At 43.4% G+C, this 19,407-nt stretch overlaps 1 protein-coding gene across 2 annotated transcripts in view; it reads left to right on the forward strand.

The window, feature by feature from the left end:
* The window catches only part of PPME1 (protein phosphatase methylesterase 1), a 51,191-nt gene that overhangs the window by 24,549 nt on the left and 7,235 nt on the right, over positions 1-19,407 (forward strand). For both annotated transcript variants that reach the window (XM_073612801.1, XM_073612802.1), the window contains exons 7-14: positions 5,983-6,137; positions 10,182-10,272; positions 10,450-10,515; positions 10,601-10,736; positions 13,049-13,178; positions 13,296-13,340; positions 15,368-15,432; positions 19,068-19,135. In XM_073612801.1, the coding sequence (XP_073468902.1) occupies positions 5,983-6,137; positions 10,182-10,272; positions 10,450-10,515; positions 10,601-10,736; positions 13,049-13,178; positions 13,296-13,340; positions 15,368-15,432; positions 19,068-19,135 (756 nt within the window). The remainder of the gene's footprint in view (positions 1-5,982; positions 6,138-10,181; positions 10,273-10,449; positions 10,516-10,600; positions 10,737-13,048; positions 13,179-13,295; positions 13,341-15,367; positions 15,433-19,067; positions 19,136-19,407) is intronic.

Genomic DNA, 19,407 nt, shown 5'->3' on the forward strand with positions numbered 1-19,407 from the left:
GTTGGACCATAGATGGAGACTGTGTGCTGCCACATCCCCCATCTTTGGCCCTTTTGTTAAAGCTGAACGCCAGCATAGGCAAATTAATACAAAAGGCACATGTATTCTTCTTGAATCCTGGTGTGCTTTGTGTATTTCATCCTGATTTGTACAGAATCCAGTGTGAAACTTTTCTTATGTGCAGGAGCTTTCTGATATATAGACCAGTCACTGCTGCGCTCTCTCCTTGTGATGGCTGACTGGTCTTGTCTCCACCCCCTCCTGTAACTTTTTGCAGGCAGCCTGTAGTAGGTGGGGCCTACTGGGCCCCTTCCACAGCACTGCTCCCTGTACAGGTACATTGCATCCAGAAAGTATTCACAGCGCTTAATTTTTTCCACATTTTGCTATGTTACAGCCTTATTCCAAAATGGATTAAATTCATAATTTTCCTCAAAATTCTACAACCAATACCCCATAATGACAACCTGAAAGAAGTTTGTTTGACATCTTTGCAAATTTATTAAAAATAAAAAACGAAAAAAAAATCCCATGTACATAAGTCTCCACAGCCTTTGCTCAATACTTTGGTGAAGCACCTTTGGCACCAATTACAACCTCAAGTCTTTTTGAGTATGATGCTACAAGCTTGGCACACCTATTTTTGGGCAGTTTCTCCCATTCTTCTTTGCAGGACCTCTCCAGCTCCATCAGGTTGAATGGGGAGCGTCGGTGCACAGCCATTTTCAGATCTCTCCAGAGATGTTCAATTGGGTTCAAGTCTGGGCTCTGGCTGGGTTTACTCAAGGACATTCACAGAGTTGTCCTGTAGCCACTCCTATGTTATCTTGGCTGTGTGCTTATGGTCGTTGTCCTGTTAGAAAATGAACCTTCACCCCAGTCTGAGGTCCAGAGCGCTCTGGAGCAGGTTTTCATCAAGGATGTCTCTGTTCATTGCTGCATTCATTTTTTTTTTTCCCTTTATCCTGACTATTCTAGCAGTTTCTGCCACTGAAAAACCTTCCCACAGCATGATGCTGCCACCACCATGCTTCACTGTAGGGATGGTATTAGCCAGGCGATGAGCAGTGCCTGGTTTCCTCCAGTCATGACGCTTGCCATTCAGGACAAAGAGTTCAATATTTGTTTCATCAGACCAGAGAATTTTTGTTTCTCATGGTCTGAGAGTCCTTCAGGTGCCTTTTGGCAAACTCCAGGCTGGCTGTCATGTGCCCTTTACTTAGGAGTGGCTTCCGTCTGGCCACTCTACCATACGGGCCTGATTGGTGGAGTGCTGCAGAGATGGTTGTTCTTCTGGAAGGTTCTCCTCTCTCCACAGAGAAACACTGGAGCTCTGTCAGAGTGACCGCTCTAGGAAGAGTCCCGGTGGTTCCAAACTTCTTCCATTTATGGTTGATGGAGACCACTGTGCTCATTGGGACCTTTAATGCTGCAGAAATTTCCTGTACCCTTCCCCAGATCTGTGCCTCCATACAATCCTGTCCCCAAGGTCTACAGACAATTCCTTGGACTTCATGGCTTGGTTTGTGCTCTGACATACACTGTTAACTGTGGGACCTTATATAGACAGGTGTGTGCCTTTCCAAATCATGTCCAATCAACTGATATTACCACAGGTGGACGCCAATCAAGTTGTAGAAACATCTCAAGGATGAGCAGTGGAAACAGGATGCACCTGAGCTCAATTTTGAGTGTCATGACAAAGGCTGTGATGCTTACGTACCTGGGTTTTTTTATTTTTTTTTTATTTTTAATAAGTTTGCAAAGATTTCAAACTAACTTTGTATTGTTTGTAGAATTTGGGGGAAAATAACGAATTCAATCCATTTTAGATTAAGGCTATAACATAACAAAATGTGGAAATGTGACCCCATAAAGAATGAAGGACATCTGGTTACAAAGGATGGGGAGATGGCGAAGGTATTGAATTTATTCTTCTCCTCAGTTTTCATGATGGAATCGGTGGGGCTTCAGTAACCAAAACTGCAGTGTATATCCTTATGACACATCACAGGAAGCACCTCCATGGTTAACAGAGGACAGAATTAAAATTAGACTTGGGAAACTTAACATTAATAAATCACTGTGACCTGATGGCTTTCATCCGAGGGTACTTGGGGAACTCAGTCAAGTAATTTCCAGACTGTTGTTCCTGATTTTTACTGACAGTCTACTGACTGGAATGGTACCAGCTGATTGGAGAAAAGCCAATGTAGCACCAATATTTAAAAAGGGCCCAAAATACATCCCTGGGAATTACAGACCAGTTAGCCTAACATCAATAGTATGTAAACTCTTGGAGGAGATGAGGGACTATATAGAAGATTTTAGTAATGAGAACGCTATCATTAGCAGTAATCAGCATGGATTCATGAAGAATCGTTCTTGTCAAACCAATCTTTTAACCTTTTATGAGGAGGTGAGTTGCCATCTAGATAAAGGAAGGCCCGTAGACGTGGTGTATCTGGATTTTGCAAAAGCATTTGACACAGTTCCCCATAAACGTTTACTGTACAAAATAAGGTGCGTTGGCATGTACCATAGGGTGAGTACATGGATTGAAAACTGGCTACAAGGGCAAGTTCAGAGGGTGGTGATAAATGGGGAGTACTCGGAATGATCAGGGGTGGGTAGTGGGGTTCCCCAGGGTTCTGTGCTGGGACCAATCCTATTTAATTTGTTCATAAACGATCTGGAGGATGGGATAAACAGTTCAATCTCTGTATTTGCAGATGATACTAAGCTAAGCAGGGCAATAACTTCTCCGCAGGATGTGGAAACCTTGCAAAAAGATCTTAACAAATGAATGGAGTGGGCAACTACATGCCAAATGAGGTTCAATGTAGAAAAATTTAAAATAATGCATTTGGGTGGCAAAAATATGAATGCAATCTATACACTGGGGGGAGAACCTCTGGGGGAATCTAGGATGGAAAAGGACCTGGGGGTCCTAGTAGATGATAGGCTCAGCAATGGCATGCAATGCCAAGCTGCTGCTAACAAAGCAAACAGAATGTTGGCATTAAAAAGGGAATTAATTCCAGAGATAAAATGATAATTCTCCCACTCTGCAAGACTCTGTTCCAGCTGCACCTGGAGTATACTGTCCAGTTCTGGGCACCAGTCCTCAGGAAGGATGTACTAGAAATGGAGATAGTACAAAGAAGGGCAACAAAGCTAATAAAGGGTCTGGAGGATCTTAGTTATGAAGAAAGGTTGCGAGCACTGAACTTATTCTCTCTGGAGAAGAGACGCTTGAGGGGATACGATTTCAATATACAAATACAGTACAGGTGACCCCATAATAGGGATAAAACTATTTTTCGGAAGGGAGTTTAACAAAACTCGTGGCCACTCATTAAAATTAGAAGAAAAGAGGTTTAACCTTAAACTATGTAGAGGGTTCTTTACTGTAAAAGCAGCAAGGATGTGGAATTCCCTTCCACAGGCGGTGGTCTCAGCGGGGAGCATTGATAGCTTCAAGAAAACTATTAGATAAGCGCCTGAACGACCACAACATACAGGGATATACAATGTAATACGGACATATAATATCACACATGGGTTGGACTTTTTTGTTTTTTTTCAATGTAACTTTCCGGATGCACTGCGTACAGTATAGTGAGACTGGTGCTGCTACTTTCACAAGGTAACAACTGTGTTTGCATAAGGCATATGTTTAAATGATGTTTTTTGTGCCCGGAGTTCAGCTTTAAGCAGAGCACAATCACGAGGCACATTTCACAGACCTTTTCTAGTAAGTAATGAAGGTTTAAAGTGTATGTTCTCCCAAGTTTGTTTTCTAGTTTTGGATACAGTATAGAAGGATTAGAACCCCTGTCAGTTTTTTACTGCTATCTGGAGTCCCAATAACCTACTGTCTGGGAGACCTTTAGTTTCACACCAGACAGGAAGTGGGGGGAACATCTGCAATAGGGGCAAGGCATTTAACCCCCCCCCCCCCCATTATTTTAATAAATATGTTTGCCAAAGTTTTTCCCCTTTCACATGGGGCGGGCTCTGTTGGCGTCTGCCTGCTCAGCAGCGGGGAATCTGTCCGCTGATCCCCGTTGAGAGGCGGGTGGCTGGTCCATGTCTGCTCCGCTTATGCAGAGCGGAGACACAGAAATAGCCTGCACTCCTCTATGGACAGTTGTATGTAAACGATCCGCCTGTCCATTTACAGTGGACTGTCCTCCAATCCGCCAGATGGATGAGGAACAGATCCCCTACCCGTCCTTCTTTTTTTTTTTTTTTACTTGGTATTAGTTTCACTTTAAGGCCTGTAAATGCAGCGCAGTACACCTGAGGGCTACCTGCATTGAGCCATAGACTTCTGTTATTACCTGCGGGTTTAGTGCACTTTTAGAAAGTGCACCACACCTGCAGGATATAATAGTAGTTTATGGCAAAGCACAGCTTTCCTGCAGGAAAGCCGCAGGTGCGGGTAAACCGCACAGCGCATAAGTGCGATAGCAGCCTTAGGCCCCATTCACATGATCGCGTCCGCCGTTTCTGTTTTTTAAGCAAACCCAATTGGACCCTCCATTCACCGCTATGGTGGACTTGTGTACGTTTATACCCACCAAAACAGAAGGGGGGATCTGTCCCCTTCCGTATGGGCGGATTGTATCGGAGATCCCATAGAGTAGAGCGGGCCGTGTCCGTTCTGTATATGCAGGGTGGGCGCCGACCTGTCATCTGCCCGCTTCACTCATTGTGGCCTGAAACCCGTTACCAAGTCGCTTAAGTGGTCCTCCTCTTTTCAAAAGTTTGGACACCCCTGGTCTAATAGGACTCTGATGTCTCCTTAAAGAGAACTTGTGACCTGCACTATGCTAGTACATACAAGGCATCCACTGTTAACTCTAAAATGATAACCTGTAAAGGCTTTTTAAAGCGCCATCTATGGACATTTTGGGTATCGTAGTTTTTCACAGCTTTGCAGGCACATGCAATTTTAAGGCTTGGCCTACTTGGTATCCTTTGACTTGACGCAATCTCATATTTTACCAAAAGTTGGGCATTCTACCGTGTTTGTGTGCATTAAATCAACTTGAGTGGGTTTTTTTTTTTTTTTTTTTTTTTTAACTAAATCTATAGATTTGACAGTGTAATATGTAACTACAAAAAACTACAACTGTCATTATTTTATTTTACAGCGTGTCATAAAATATATAGTGTTTTGTGGTTTAAAGTGTGTGTTTATGTGCAAATGTGCATTTCAATATGTGTGAGTTAAATAAAAAAATGGCTCCAAATAAGGATTAAAGCCCAACTCAAGGCAAAAAAATAAAAAAAATATTGTTGCAGTGGGCCCTTCCACACTTTGATGGTAAAATAGAAATTTTGTCTAGGGGGTTGCAGACTAGGCTATACTACTTTTGTGAGATACTGTAAGCCTGTAATAAGGCTTACCTGTAGGTACAGTGAATATCTCCTAAACTTGCACAGTTTAGGAGATATTCAGAGTGCATGCAGCCGATGACATCATTGGCGCATGCGCTCTAAAAGTCTTGCTTACAGGGCCAGACCTTCAGAGCCGGTGGCAGAAACGGTGGTGATGTCATTGCACCCCTGGCCACTCATGTAGTCTGAGGCCATGGACCGGGAAGGAAGACCAGGAGAAGATGTCAGCCATCTCAGCGGTGACATTGCGGCGCTGGAGGACTTCGTTCTAAGGTAAGTGTCTCATAATGTGCTAGTGTGCGATGCATACCAGCACCATATGACATTGCCTTGCAGGATTTTTTTTTTTTTAACCACCAGCAGTTTACTACAGCTTTAACCGTTGTAGTGCAAGTGGGCCCCACTGCAAGGGTTTTTTATTTTTATTTTTTTATTTTTTGTGTGCAGAGTTTGTTGGGCTTTAGGCTTTGCTTAAGTAGCATTTGGATGAAATGTGATGCATTTGTATTTTTCTGTTTTCTGAGATCCTAAACCAACACTTCTTTTTGTTGATTTGGCATTGTGTTTGAACAGGGACATCGGGAATGTGGTGGAACTCCTGTATGGGGACCTGCCCCCTCCTATTATGCTGATTGGCCACAGCATGGGTGGCGCTATCGCAGTGCACACTGCAGCTGCTAATCTCGTGCCAAGTTTGCTGGGACTCTGTATGATCGATGTTGTAGAAGGTGAGTGTGACGGACTGCCTGGCACCACCCGACTGGGTGCTTCCGCCAAATAGTGCCTCCTGCCATCCAAAACCTTCATGCAGACCAATAGCTAATACCAGCCTTTTACCCCAAGCATTGTACGCAGACAAGATGTTGAGGTAAAATCAAAGGAATAACTTTATTAAACAGAAACAGGTTTTTATACACTTCAAAAATAGGACAGTCACCACCTGAATAACAAAAACAAATATTACACATTGAGTTAAGCTCCCACAATGGTTAGGTAAAGAGGTAAAGTTGACACAAGACTGATCACGTCCTGTATGATTCTCCAGAAGGATTAGCAAACAGACAGAAACAATAGGCGACTCAATAAACAATGGGAATTCACACCTAGGAGGCACACAATTGGAGAAAGACACTTCACACCTAGACAGGATAGGCAAACACAGATACACATTATAACAGTAAACATATAACGCCTTAATAAACAGATTACACATAACGGCAGGAGAGCCCAGCATCAGGTTGTTTTTGTGAAGTTCCACTTTAATTTGGTTTTCAGGCCAGAACAATGTTCTCTTTTTATTGACAGGTGGAGAATGTTGAGCTGCTGTAGTTGATAAAAGCTCAGTGTTGGAAGGAATGACTTGGCAGGAATCTGCCCACAGGAGTACAGGCACACCATGCATCAGCACTGTATCTCCTAAGCTGGATGAAAAGGTGCAACCTGACTATGCTGGGATGGTGCTAGGGATGCCACCTTTTCTTCAAGCCAAACCCGAACACTTTAGCGGCACAGGGCAATTATTTTTTTTATTTTCGCACTAAACCCTATAGGATTATAAAAGAGCTGGAACGTATTTGGGTGCCTCAAGGAGAGTAGTAATGTGGCGAACAGTGGGTGTGGCCAAATTGCTCTTGCTGTCATCATCGCCCCACCCTTCAGTGATGCCAAACCTGCCCCCAGACAGCCGCCCGCAGCTCCAGGACGGCAACAGATTTGCGTGTGACTATATTGGTTACTTGGGGAGCCACATCCGGTCTAAATAATGTGTCTGAGATTTCAGGTGGTGACCTGGAACCCCGGACACATGATTCAAAACCCGAACTGTCCGGGTAAATCCTGGACAGATGGCAACCCTAGATGGTGCTGCTTCCTGGCCTTGATGAGAATGAACCAAGAAGGTGGACTCTCAGGATCACCAGTTATTGGCACAATATTACAGATGGTAATTATTTTCTTGTATGCACAAGGAAGGACAAACTCCAACTCCAACTTTAAATTTAGGGGTTACATTCAAGTATGGCCAAAGCTTTTTTTGGCCATAGTTCTCTTAGAGGGTCACAGGAGTAGTGTTACTTTTGTCCTCCTGTGACCCAGAGTCCACCGAAAGCTGGCTGATGGAGAAGAGCTGCGCTAGGCTCTTGAAGGATCCCAACAATAATGTCGGGGTCCACCAGGCTGTCTGAATGACAGCTGACTCCACCTTTTTGGTGCATGGCTGAGAGCCAGCCGTGCCCACCCCTCCCCTGCCAGGTGCTCTGAGTTCTGGAGGGGCAGAGTGGAGAGGAGAAGAGTGACTGACAGTCGCTGCTCCTGAGCGATCAGCAGTCGTGTGATTGCTCAGTTCTCACAGAACTAATGTGGGGCAGCTGCAGCATGGAGGTGTGTGTGTGTGTGTTAGAACATCTTTTGCAGAACCCCTCTTTCTGGAGATGTGTGCGCATAGCAGATAATATATTAAAACAGGTCAGTGGTGCCTTGTGTCAGGACAAGGTCCTTTAGCACCCCCCACCCCTTCTCCGCCACCTTCTCCTCTTCCCTGTGAATTGTGAACTACTTTAGAAGCATAGGTTGCATTCAGTGCTATCTTGATGGCATCATGGGGCCCTAGGCTAAGAATTTCACTGGGGCCCCTAGCAGGGAGATGGTGGGTGTGGCTAAATTATGCTACATAGTCTGATTTATAATTTTTTGTCTGAGATCTATACATAATGTGTTCTTTCTTTTTTCCTTCTTTCTTTTTTCCTTCTTTCTTTTTTCCTTCTTTCTTTTTTCCTTCTTTCTTTTTTCCTTCTTTCTTTTTTCCTTCTTTCTTTTTTCCTTCTTTCTTCTTTCTCCTTCTTTTACACAAAAACGCGGATGTGGGGGGTCTTTGGTGAGCTATCGAGAGTTTAAACAGACCCCTGAAATCTCACTTTTGAGACCAAGAAAGGGACTGAGAAAATACAATTCCTCAGTTCCTTTCTGCAGCCTCAGCTGCCCTGCAGATGAACGAACAGGAGATGGAGGCTCCTTTTTCATTAACCACTTCAGCCTCGGAAGGATTTGCCCCCTTAATAACCGGGCCACTTTTTGCGATACCGCACTGCGTCGCTTTAACTGACAATTGCGCGGTCGTGCGTCGCTGTACCCAAATTAAATTTTTGTCCTTTTTTTTTTTTTCCCACAAATAGAGCTTTCTTTTGGTGGCGTTTGATCACCTCTGCGGTTCTTATTTTTTGTGCTCTAAACAAAAAATAAGCGACACATGTTGAAGAGAAAAAAAAAAAAATGTTTTACTTTCTACTATAATAGATATCCAAAAAAAAATTTATATAAATAAAAACAAATTTCTTCATCAATTTAGGCCAATATGTATTCTCCTACATATTTTTGGTAAAAAAAATTGCAATAAGCGTATATTGATTGGTTTACGCAAAAGTTATAACGACTACAAAATAGGGAAAAGATTTATTGACTTTTTTTTTTTTTTTATATTTTTACTGGTAATGGTGGCGATCTGCTTTTTTTAGCTGGATTGCGTCAGACAAATCTGACCCTAAGTGACACTTTTTGGGCACCAGTGACATTATTACAGTGATTGGTGCTAAAAAAAAAAAAAAAAAAAAAAAAAAATGCACTGATCAATGTGTAAATGACACTGGCAGGGAAGGGGTTAACACTAGGGGGCGATCAAGGGGTTATAACTGTGTTCCCTGGGTGTGTTCTAACTGTGTGGGGATGGGCCTTCTGTGAAAACACAGAGATCGCTGTTCCTGATGACTAGGAATAGCAGATCTCCATGTTGTCCCCTGTCAGAACAGAGGTCCGCCTTGTTTACATAGGCAGATCCCCCCCCGTTCTGCCTCTCTGTGCAGCGATCGCGGGTGGCCAGCGGACATAGAGTCCACCAGACCCACGTGCGCTCCTGTGGCATGCATCAGGCACTTGCCCACAGTATCTATTGCGTTAAACTACATACAGGTATGCCATTTCACGCAATCGAGCCGCCCTGCCGCAGTATATGTGCGGTGGGCGGTCTTAAAGTGGTTAATATACCGACGCATAGTAAACATAGTTTGCTATGCTTCAGTTATGAATGAACAGAGTCTGTGAATAATCTGTACCGGGGGCAGCGGGGGGAATCGGATGTGAACAGTAGGTGGTGATCATTGCGGCGAGTGGGGGAAATTACTGCAACGGATCTTGTGTGGCTCTCCTGGATTTCAGCTGCTGTAATGAGAGCCACACAAGGTCAATTCCAGTTATTTTCCTTACCCGCCACAATGATAACCCCCGGCTGGAAGGGGTGGGGGAGACTGAAGGGGCCCTCCATGTTCCTGGGGCCCCTGGGCAGGTCCCAGGTGTGCCTATATGAAAAGATGGTCTTGGTTGCATTTCCAGCCATTTTTGTGTCCCCTTCCTGCTGAAGTGGCCAAGGCCGTTGCCTCTCCTGCCTATCCCTCATCCCGGCCCTCGAGGTGCCTCGGGTGTTTTAAAACTGCAGAAACGTACATTGCATTGTTTGTCACATCCTGTTTTTGGCATACTTCACTTGGGCTCTGCAGAAGTTCCTTCCAGAAGACTGGAGGTGAGAGGACACCAACAAGCCATAGCAACCAATAAAAGTCAGCTTTTTGAAATAAACTGGCTGCAGTAAACGATTTCTGATTGAATGCATAATGCAACCAATGTGTTTTACAACGTCTACTGTTCATTAGCAGACACGTGCAGTCCAATTTTTTAATTACTTGCTCTTTTTTTTTCTTTTTTTCTACTTCACATTTGTCTTCCAGGCACAGCCATGGATGCACTAAATAGTATGCAGAACTTTCTCCGCAGCCGCCCCAAAACCTTCAAATCGCTGGAGAATGCCATAGAATGGAGGTCGGTGATTACTAGTAGTTTCAGTTTTCTTTATCAATGTTGCAAAAAAATGCAAATTCCTACTTGAAAATAAAGTGACTTTAGAAATGCATAAACCTTTTGATTTAGTGCATTTTTAATGCCTGTATAGATCGCATAACACAAATCTTTAGAATAATTGCCCTTTGATTTCCGTAGTGTGAAGAGCGGTCAGATCAGGAATCCGGACTCAGCCCGGGTCTCCATGGCTGGACAGATCAAGCAGTGAGTATTGAGCTGAAACATCTGTCTGGAGCCCTGCAGTTTTTTCCTGAATTGTATTCATTTGGAGAACCTCTCTGCTCCATAGATGTGAAGAAGACTCAAGTCCTGAGGCACCCAAAGCTATAGTAGAAGGTATCATCGAAGAAGAGGAGGAGGAGGAGGATGAGGAAGACAATGGAGGACACTCCATTAATAAGAGGAAGAAGGAGGATGATACTGAGGTAGATAGAAGTGTTGGGGTATTTCTTCCTCCATTGTTTTGACTCTAGTTGGTGGGGAAATGTCTGAGTGATCCTGGTGAGAAGATTCTAGATCAGAGACTGATGGCAGTGGTTCACACAGCATCTAAACCCAAGAGGCAGAGTAGTAGTTGGGTTCTTGATTCCAGGGCTATAAGGTAGTCAAGGTGTGCATCTGTCTCAACACAAGGAAAGTAAAAGAGATAGGGTTGATTTATTAAAGAAAAATAGACTAGTTAGGCAGTTGCTCCAGAGCTTAGTAAATGAGCAGAAGTTCTGCTGACTTCCATTATCCAATCATGAGCAAGCAATAATGCTGTTTTTTTTTTTTTTTTTCTTTGCACGTGATTGGGTATTCTTTGCGAAGTGAAGCTTTACCTCATTTACTAAGCTCTGCAACAACTGCACTTGCAGAGTGCAACTGCACTTTTGAAAAGTGCACAGTCTACTTGCCTTTAGTAATATGCCCCATAGATCGGGAGTGGAGATGAAGGTATGATATGTGGCCTACCAAAGTCGTCCTTTTTTTTTTTTTTTTTTTTTTTTTTTTTTTTTTTTTTTTTCCTCTGAGCAGGTACCTTTTTTCTGACAGGTACCTGCTCCTGCTTCTGCATTTCTTGCCTAGGTGAGACATGCAGAAGTCCCACATGTCCTAGGAGGCTGCGGGACCAGTCTGAAAGTGCACCGCATTTTGCACATGCACAGTGGGGAGGTGGCTGTGAAACAATAGGAAGTCGCAGCCGGCCTCTTACAGCCAAGATGGTGGCACTGGGGATCTGAAGACTGATATCCCCTTTTAAATTTCCCCTGTGTAATACTTTATGTTAATGTGAGAAACCGCTATCCTGCATGTTGGATAAGGTATTTAAAGTGTTACTAAACCCACAACAGTAAAATCAGTCTGTATATGCAGTAAAGCATGCTTGTTATACTTGCTGTGGAACCTAAGGAGTTAATCCTCTGCATTGTGTAAAACGGCTGTTTGATCCTGTCTTCTCTGATCCTCCCCTTTTTCCACTGTCCCCAACCCATCTGCTGATAATAAGGAGCCTTGGGGCACTCTGCACATGCTCAGTTTGGTGTATATTGCTAGAGAGGTTTTGTTTTTGTTTTTTTCTTGGGAGAGTGCATGTGATTGTCTAGACAGTGCTGATTGGCACAGGGCCAGAGTGTCAGGGGTCCTGCAGCCTCTTGGGACAATCAGAGGAGAATGAAAACTCATCCTACAAGCTTTGAAGCGGCGTTCTGCCTGGAAAAAAAAAATAAGTCAGCAGCTACAAATACTGTAGCTGCTGACTTTTAAAATAAGGACACTTACCTGCCCAGGGCGCCCGCGATGTCCTCACCTGAAGCCGACCCGTCCCTCGGCTCCCGGGTGCAGGCGGCGGCATCTTCAGTAAGGGAATCGGGAAGTGAAGCCTTGTGGCTTCACAGCCTGGTTCCCTACTGTGCATGCGCGAGTGGCGCTGCTTATTCTGAGTGGTCCCTGCTGTCTTCTGGGACCTGTGTGTATCCCGGAAGACAGCGGGGGGGGGGGGGGGGAGGGAGGGGCCAGACATGGCGTAGATTGCCGCAGATACTGCGGCGATCTTTCGCTGGAAGTGGGAGCAAATACCTGGATTAGACAGGTATCTGCTCCCCCCTCCCCCCCAAAAGGTGCCAAATGTGACACCGCAGGGGGGGGGGGGATTGGAAAAGCGGAAGTTCCATTTTTTGGGTGGAACTCCGCTTTAACCAGACACTAATAGAAGTCACAAGACTGCTACATACTGCTGATGAGGAAAGGTATTTATCCGTTTATATTTACTAAAATCATTGCATTTCCATGTTCTGTGTACTGTGGGAGACCAGATATAGTGAATGCAGGGTCCTGGGTTTAGTAACGCTTTAAGGGTCCTATAATAGACTGTAGATTACCGCCTTCTAATCTGGTAAATGTAGTGTTTCCAGGTCACAGACACTGCTTTGAGGCTCAATTAAGGTAATAGCGGCCAGCAAGGTTTCTGTTGGGTTTTTTTTTCCCCCTCCTTATAAGCCAGCATTGAGGGTGTGCATTGTACCCCCTCTACTCCTCTTCATGGGCTGAACATGAACAGGCATCAAATTTGACTGTACTGGTTTTGATAAGTAAGCACTGGTCAATCAGATACAACCATAGCAAATTTATATATCTTTGCCTGTCGACATGTCTTATGATGTCCATGGTCAGTGTTCATTTATCAGCGTGTGTGTATAGAGCATGTCACCTTTCAGCTTCCATATTGCTTAATTTTTCTAAAACTTTCACCTTTTAGACCAAGAAAGAGCGTCCTTATACCTGGAGAATTGAGTTGTCCAAAACGGAGAAATATTGGGACGGCTGGTTCCGAGGGCTCTCCAACCTCTTCCTCAGCTGTCCAATCCCAAAACAGCTCCTCCTGGCAGGTAAACAAACCCCCACACTGTGCATGGTATGGTCCACTCTCCATTCTCTGCTGTCAGTTCTGTAAGCAATATCTTCAGATGGTTTGTGTTCATTTATCTTGTTTGACCTTCTTTTAGGAGTTGACAGACTGGATAAAGACCTCACAATAGGACAGATGCAGGGTAAGAATGTTACTCGGCTCTCTAATCTATATCTACAAATCAATAGCCTTGTATTTTTTTTGAAGCTTGATAAAGGCATAGCGCCTTGTTTGATGTGTGCTGGGGCTCCAGTTGTCCAACAAACAGCACTGGAAACTGCCAGCCATTAATGCCTGGTTCACACCTATGCATTTTTTTTTTTTTAAGCACATTTTCAGTTTTGCAGAGACACACTACAGTCCATTTACCATGATTTCCTATGGGTTATGTTCACATATGTGCATTTTATGGAAGGGGCCAGGGACTTTTTTTTTGGTTTTTGGTTCCATAGACTTCAATGGACCAAAAACATATATTGAAAAATGCACCTGGAATCTGCAGCCTGCATAGGCATGAACCAGGCCTAAGAAGAGACACCATGCAACTCAGTGTTGCATGGTGGTGTTCTGAAATGGCTGACAGTTTCCAGTTCTAATTGCTGGGTAATCAGAGTGTGGACGGATGTCAAAAATTGGTGCTATATGTTTATCAAGGTACATGTGTTATGCAGCTATTTTTTTTTATACATTTTCATCATTTTATTCAAGGGTGAAATTCTATTTTAAGATATTACTTGGGGATCCCCCCCATCACCATTATTTATTATTATTATTATTATTATTATTATTATTATTATTATTATTTAAGGTACTCCTATAGCGCCGTCAATTTACGCAGTGCTTTACATATACATTGTACATTCACATCGGTCCCTACCCTCAAGGAGCTTACAATATAAGGTCCACAACTCATTCATATACTAGGGCCAATTTAGACAGAAGCCAATTAACCTACCAGCATGTCTTTGGAGTGTGGGAGGAAACCCGCGCAGGCACAGGGAGACCATGCAAACTCCAGGCAGGTAGTGTTTGGTGGGATTCAAACCGGCGACCCTTTTTGCTGCTAGGCAAGAGTGCTACCCACTACACCACTGTGCCGACCATCCATTATAACGTGATTTTCAGCACAGAGCCGGCATTGCTATTCAGCTGTTATTGGAATGGTTAGTTCCCTAAGGCAGGTCATATATTAATCATTTCAAGACCACGGAACATATACATAGGGTGCGGCTTTGAAGTGCTTTACCGGGGTTATGGCTGGAGATATCAGCCATAACCCCCACCCCCCCACCCCCCTTTTTTTTTTTTTTTTTTTTTTTTTTTTTTTTTCAGTTGGCGGCTGGCTTTTTCATGAAAGCATTCTGAGCATTTCATGAGTCGCTGTAACGCTTTCAGAAGTGGCAGGAGGTGACGTAACCAGTACACACACACACACACACACACACACACACACACACACACACACACACACACACACACACACACACACACAGTACTCGCTGGTGTTTCTCGGCCTTACCATTTTTACTGATTGGACTGTGTGGCTGGCTGGTACCAGAGGTGATCAAAGCCTAGCTCTTCTTTGATCACCCCTATGGCTTTGGAGGACTAGAGTGATATCATGTAATTTCCATTCCAGGGTTCCATTTTTTTTTTTTTTTTCTAAATTTTAACCACTTCGGGACTGAAGTGGTTAAACAGCAGCTGGGGATTTTTTCATATGACACTTGAGCTCAAAGGCTTCATCACACACTAAATATATTCTCCTCCCCACTATCAAACGTTGAGGTGCGGCGGTACATGGGCTACATCGTATAATTGCAAAATAAGAGGCTAAAGAACATGTATCAGCTTCGAGAATGTATGCAATTTATGGGCAGCCATTGTTGGGGTCTTATTTATTGCTCATATACAATAAGTAATTCTAATGGATGATGTGAGGTATTCATGAAAGACCCACTTTAGTTTGCTCTGTGGTTACTACAGCCCCTTCCACAGCCCTCCTTGTAAACATAAACTGAACACACATCTGTCATCAAGACAGGAAATGAGGGGTAATCTCCCCAGCGGGACGCAGGCAGCAGTTCAAATCTGACATCGTTTGCAACTTTTCCCCTCACTCTCTAAAATGAAAATGTGTTTACAACATCTTGTTTGTTCTCCCAACAGGAAAGTTCCAGATGCAGGTCCTCCCACAGTGCGGTCATGCTGTACATGAAGATGCCCCAGATAAAGTAAGTAACCAGCAAAAGCATAATCGTTTTTGGCCTTTTGGTTTTAGTATACCATACTATACCATCTGGTTGATGCCCCTGGAAGTTGTAAATCGATGTAGAAGATTTTGCTGCTCCAGTGATCTCCACTAGATTCCGGGTGTTGAGCAGCCAGCCCGATGCACTGTGTATATGCAAAGAATCGTTTGCATTTTCTGAATGAGGGCAAAGCATTCTCTGATGTGGGGGCAGTGATATCACGCTTTAAGCACGCTTTGACTTTGCTCAGAAAATGCAAAGCATTGTCTGTTTGAATGGTGCCATGTGGCCAACCTCCTGTGTTCACAACGCAGGAGAGCAGTCATTCGGCGTGGGACTCGGAGGCTAGTGGAGATCACTGAAGTAGCGTTATCTATTTGGGATTTCCTGGGGCGTCAATCGGTTATAGTAATAATCTCAGTGTCTAAAAAGGCCTAATTGCAGTGCTCAGGAAAAAATGAAGTTCCCCAAACATATATGTAGGAATAGATCGATCGATAGAGAAATGTAAGTCTATGTACATAAAAGCAGCTGCTTAAATAAAACATAAATATACACAGAAGTAAAAAAAGTCCTTAGTCCATATAGACTTAAGTTCCGATACTCAAAGCAGCGCGCCAATCAAATGAAATGTGAGCAGCGTGTGAATGCTGGTCATATTTAATTTATTAGATTGGAGCGCTGCTTTGAGTATTGGACTAAGGACTTTTTTTTTTTCTTCCGTGTATAGGTATGGTATATACATATTTACATTGGTCCAAGCTGGACCCATGTAACTAAGTATAACATACCAATGCCTGGAAGTATTCCTTAAAAGAGAAGTACAGGGTTTTTTTTTGTTTTTTTTTTGTTTTTTTTTTTTTTAAGAATCATACTTCCCTAGATGGATGATGCCATTGGTCTGATGCTGCATCTGTCCCCTCCGCCAGCTCCAACACTGAGCGACCAACAGTGTTAATTTCATCTACTAAAACCGACTAAAATACGAATAAAACTAAAACAATTGAGATGACTAAAATATGACTAAAACTAAAATGGCATTTTAGTCAAAAGACTTATGCCGCGCACACATGATCGGACTTTCCAACAACAAAACCGTGTTTTGTTTTGTTTTGTTTTTTCCGAAGGTTGTTGGCTTAAACTTGTCTTGCATACACACGGTCACACAAATGTTGGCCCAAAATTCCGAACATGAGAACGCGGTGACATACAAGATGTACGACGAGCTGAGAAAAGAAGTTCAATAGCCAGTGCGGCTCCTTCTGCTTGATTCTGAGCATGCGTGAACTTTTGTGTGACAGACTTGTGTACACACGATCGGAATTTCTGACAACAAAGTGAAGTTGGTGGAAAATTTGAGAACCTGCTCTCAAACATTTGTGCGCGGAAATTCCAACAGCAAATGTTCGATGGACCGTACACACGGTTGGACTTTCCGACAACAAGCTCACATCGAATGTTTCCCATCGGAAAGTCCGACCGTGTGTACGCGGCATAAGACTAAAACTAAATTGAAATTTGACGTCAAAATTAGCACTGGTCTGTAGTGCATGTTCATACCTCAATACCATAATTAAAATATTTGATTTTTCACTCCAGCCGTATATAATGAGTTTGGAAATTGTAGAGAAATGCTTAAATAATGCAATACAATTTAACTACACCCATTAGATTTTAGATAACTAAAATTAGTTTTAGTTGACTAAAGTGTACTGGAGATTTTAGATGACTAAATACAACTAAAACAACTGCAGAAGACTAAAATGGGACTAAAACTAAAATGCCATTTTAGTCCTAAGACTAAAACTAAATCGAAATTTGCTTCCAAACTTAACACTGGCGACCAAACACCGCCAATCGCTCGCTTCTCAGTGTTCCCTGAGCAGAGAGCTGGTAACTGTCAGTCACTGCTGTCTGCTCTGCCCCCCCGCCTACCCCTGTGCTCACTGGAGCGCTCGGCTGTGGAGGGGGCGGGAGCGGCCGGCTCAGGCTCTCAGCGGCTTGCTGAGGGGCTGAGCCGGGTGTCGGTCCAGACATGTGGGTAGATTCCTTGTTGCAATCTTGCCTGGAACGGCTCTGTGATGTCAGCAGGGCTTCAACCCGCTGTCTGCTGAAAACGGGTCACAGGAGTACAGCCAAACGAGCTTTGGCTATAAACACTAAATGGCCAAAAGTTTTGTTTACACTGGACCATCACACCTACTTTATGGCTAAAACTGTGTGGACCCTCCAAATTAGTACAAGTGTGTTCAGTGAAGGGCATTACACCATACAAAGATATTTTAGACCATTTCTGCTCTGTCAACTTTGTGGTAACCGTTTTGGGGAAGGTCTCTTTCAGCATGACTGTATACCCTGTGTACACAGCCAGCTTCATAAAGACAGGGTTTGGTGTGTAGGTACTCGAGTGTACTGCACAGAGCCCTGACCTCAACCCTACTAAACACCTTTTAGGGTGAATGGGAATTGCGATTTTGAGTCAAATCTTCTTGTCCAACATCAGTACCTGACTTTGCAAATGTTGATTGAATGGATACCAGTTTCCAGGGACACACTTCAAAATCTAATAAAAATTCTACCCAGAGGAGTGGATACCAACTCCATATCAATGGCCATGGGTTTTAAAATGGAATATCCAACAAGCATATATAGTTGTGATGGTCAGGTGTCTACAAACCTTTGACCATAAAGTGTATGTATCACCACCCAATGATCCATTGTGTCACCTCCCTATGCTAGTGACAGGCTGTGAAGGGTTTTAGTATAAAAAATGTTGTTAGGATATTGAAGAAAGCAAAATATAAAGTAGATTAAACTGATAACAAAGCCTTCTTTTTCTTTTTTGTTTAAATTACAAACATGTTCTACTTACCTGCTCTGTGTAGGTAGTGGTTTTGCAAAGAGCAGCCCCGATCCTCCTCTTCTCCGGGGCCCGCTCCGGCTTCTACCTCTTGCAGGGTCCCCGACAAAAAAATGTGTTTGAAATACCACTGCGCAAATACAGTGTGGCTTGAAATATTGCAACAACCGCCATTTTATTCTCTAGGGTCTCTGCTAAAAAAATGTGTGTGTGTGTGTGTGTGTATGTATGTATGTATGTGTATATATATATGTGTGTATTGGGGGTTCCAAGTAATTTTCTAGCAGAAAGCAACAAGTGTCAGAAAAAGGTTTGGTCTTTGTGCGTAAATGAGGTCAGTTTAGTTCATTCCTTTGATGTAAAAGAACCGAGAGATACTTTGTATCTCTTCCCTTCTCTATCTCCCAGCACTGAGGAATGTTGGGCTTTTTTTTTTTTTTTTTTTTTTTTTTGACAGCTCTGAGCAGCTCTGCACTTGTCATGTAGAATGGAGGAAATGTCAGGTTAAGATTGTGAGGGGGGGTTGAATCTAAATCGCGACCTTTTAACGATCGTGCAGCTCTACCTTCATGCATAGAATGCATGAAGGTAAAAAACCTTGTGCCTTTATAACCACTTTAAACTTCAGCTTTAACAATAGAGTTCAATTTGACAAAAAGATGCCTGTCCCTGGTCATTTCAGTTTTATAATATGTTTGTGGAATGCCCAAAGCATGCCGCAGCACATTCATCTTGCTCTTTTCTCTCTTTCTTATAGGTTGCTGAAGCTGTTGCCACTTTCTTGGTCCGACATCGATTTGCAGAGCCAGTTGGGGGTTTTCAATGGTGAGAAATTGCTGCATGAAAGGAAATTTTAAAGGAAAAGTCCACATTTAACCTCTTGCATTACATGGATTTAAAAACTTGAGCAACTGAGACTGAACGTAGGATGAGAAAATACATAAGCTGAAGTAAAGCTACTTTGTAAAAACTGCGGCCATACCATGAGATAAGTCCAACAAGATGCCTCAGCCCCCCTTTTACAGCACAGTCCCCCCCCCCCCCCCTTTTTATGTCAGTGTCCTCAGTTTTCCTTCACATCACAGCCCCCCTTTACA

The sequence above is a fragment of the Aquarana catesbeiana genome, linkage group LG02 (genome assembly GCF_042186555.1).
Source record: "Aquarana catesbeiana isolate 2022-GZ linkage group LG02, ASM4218655v1, whole genome shotgun sequence".
Taxonomy (NCBI): Eukaryota; Metazoa; Chordata; class Amphibia; order Anura; family Ranidae; genus Aquarana; species Aquarana catesbeiana.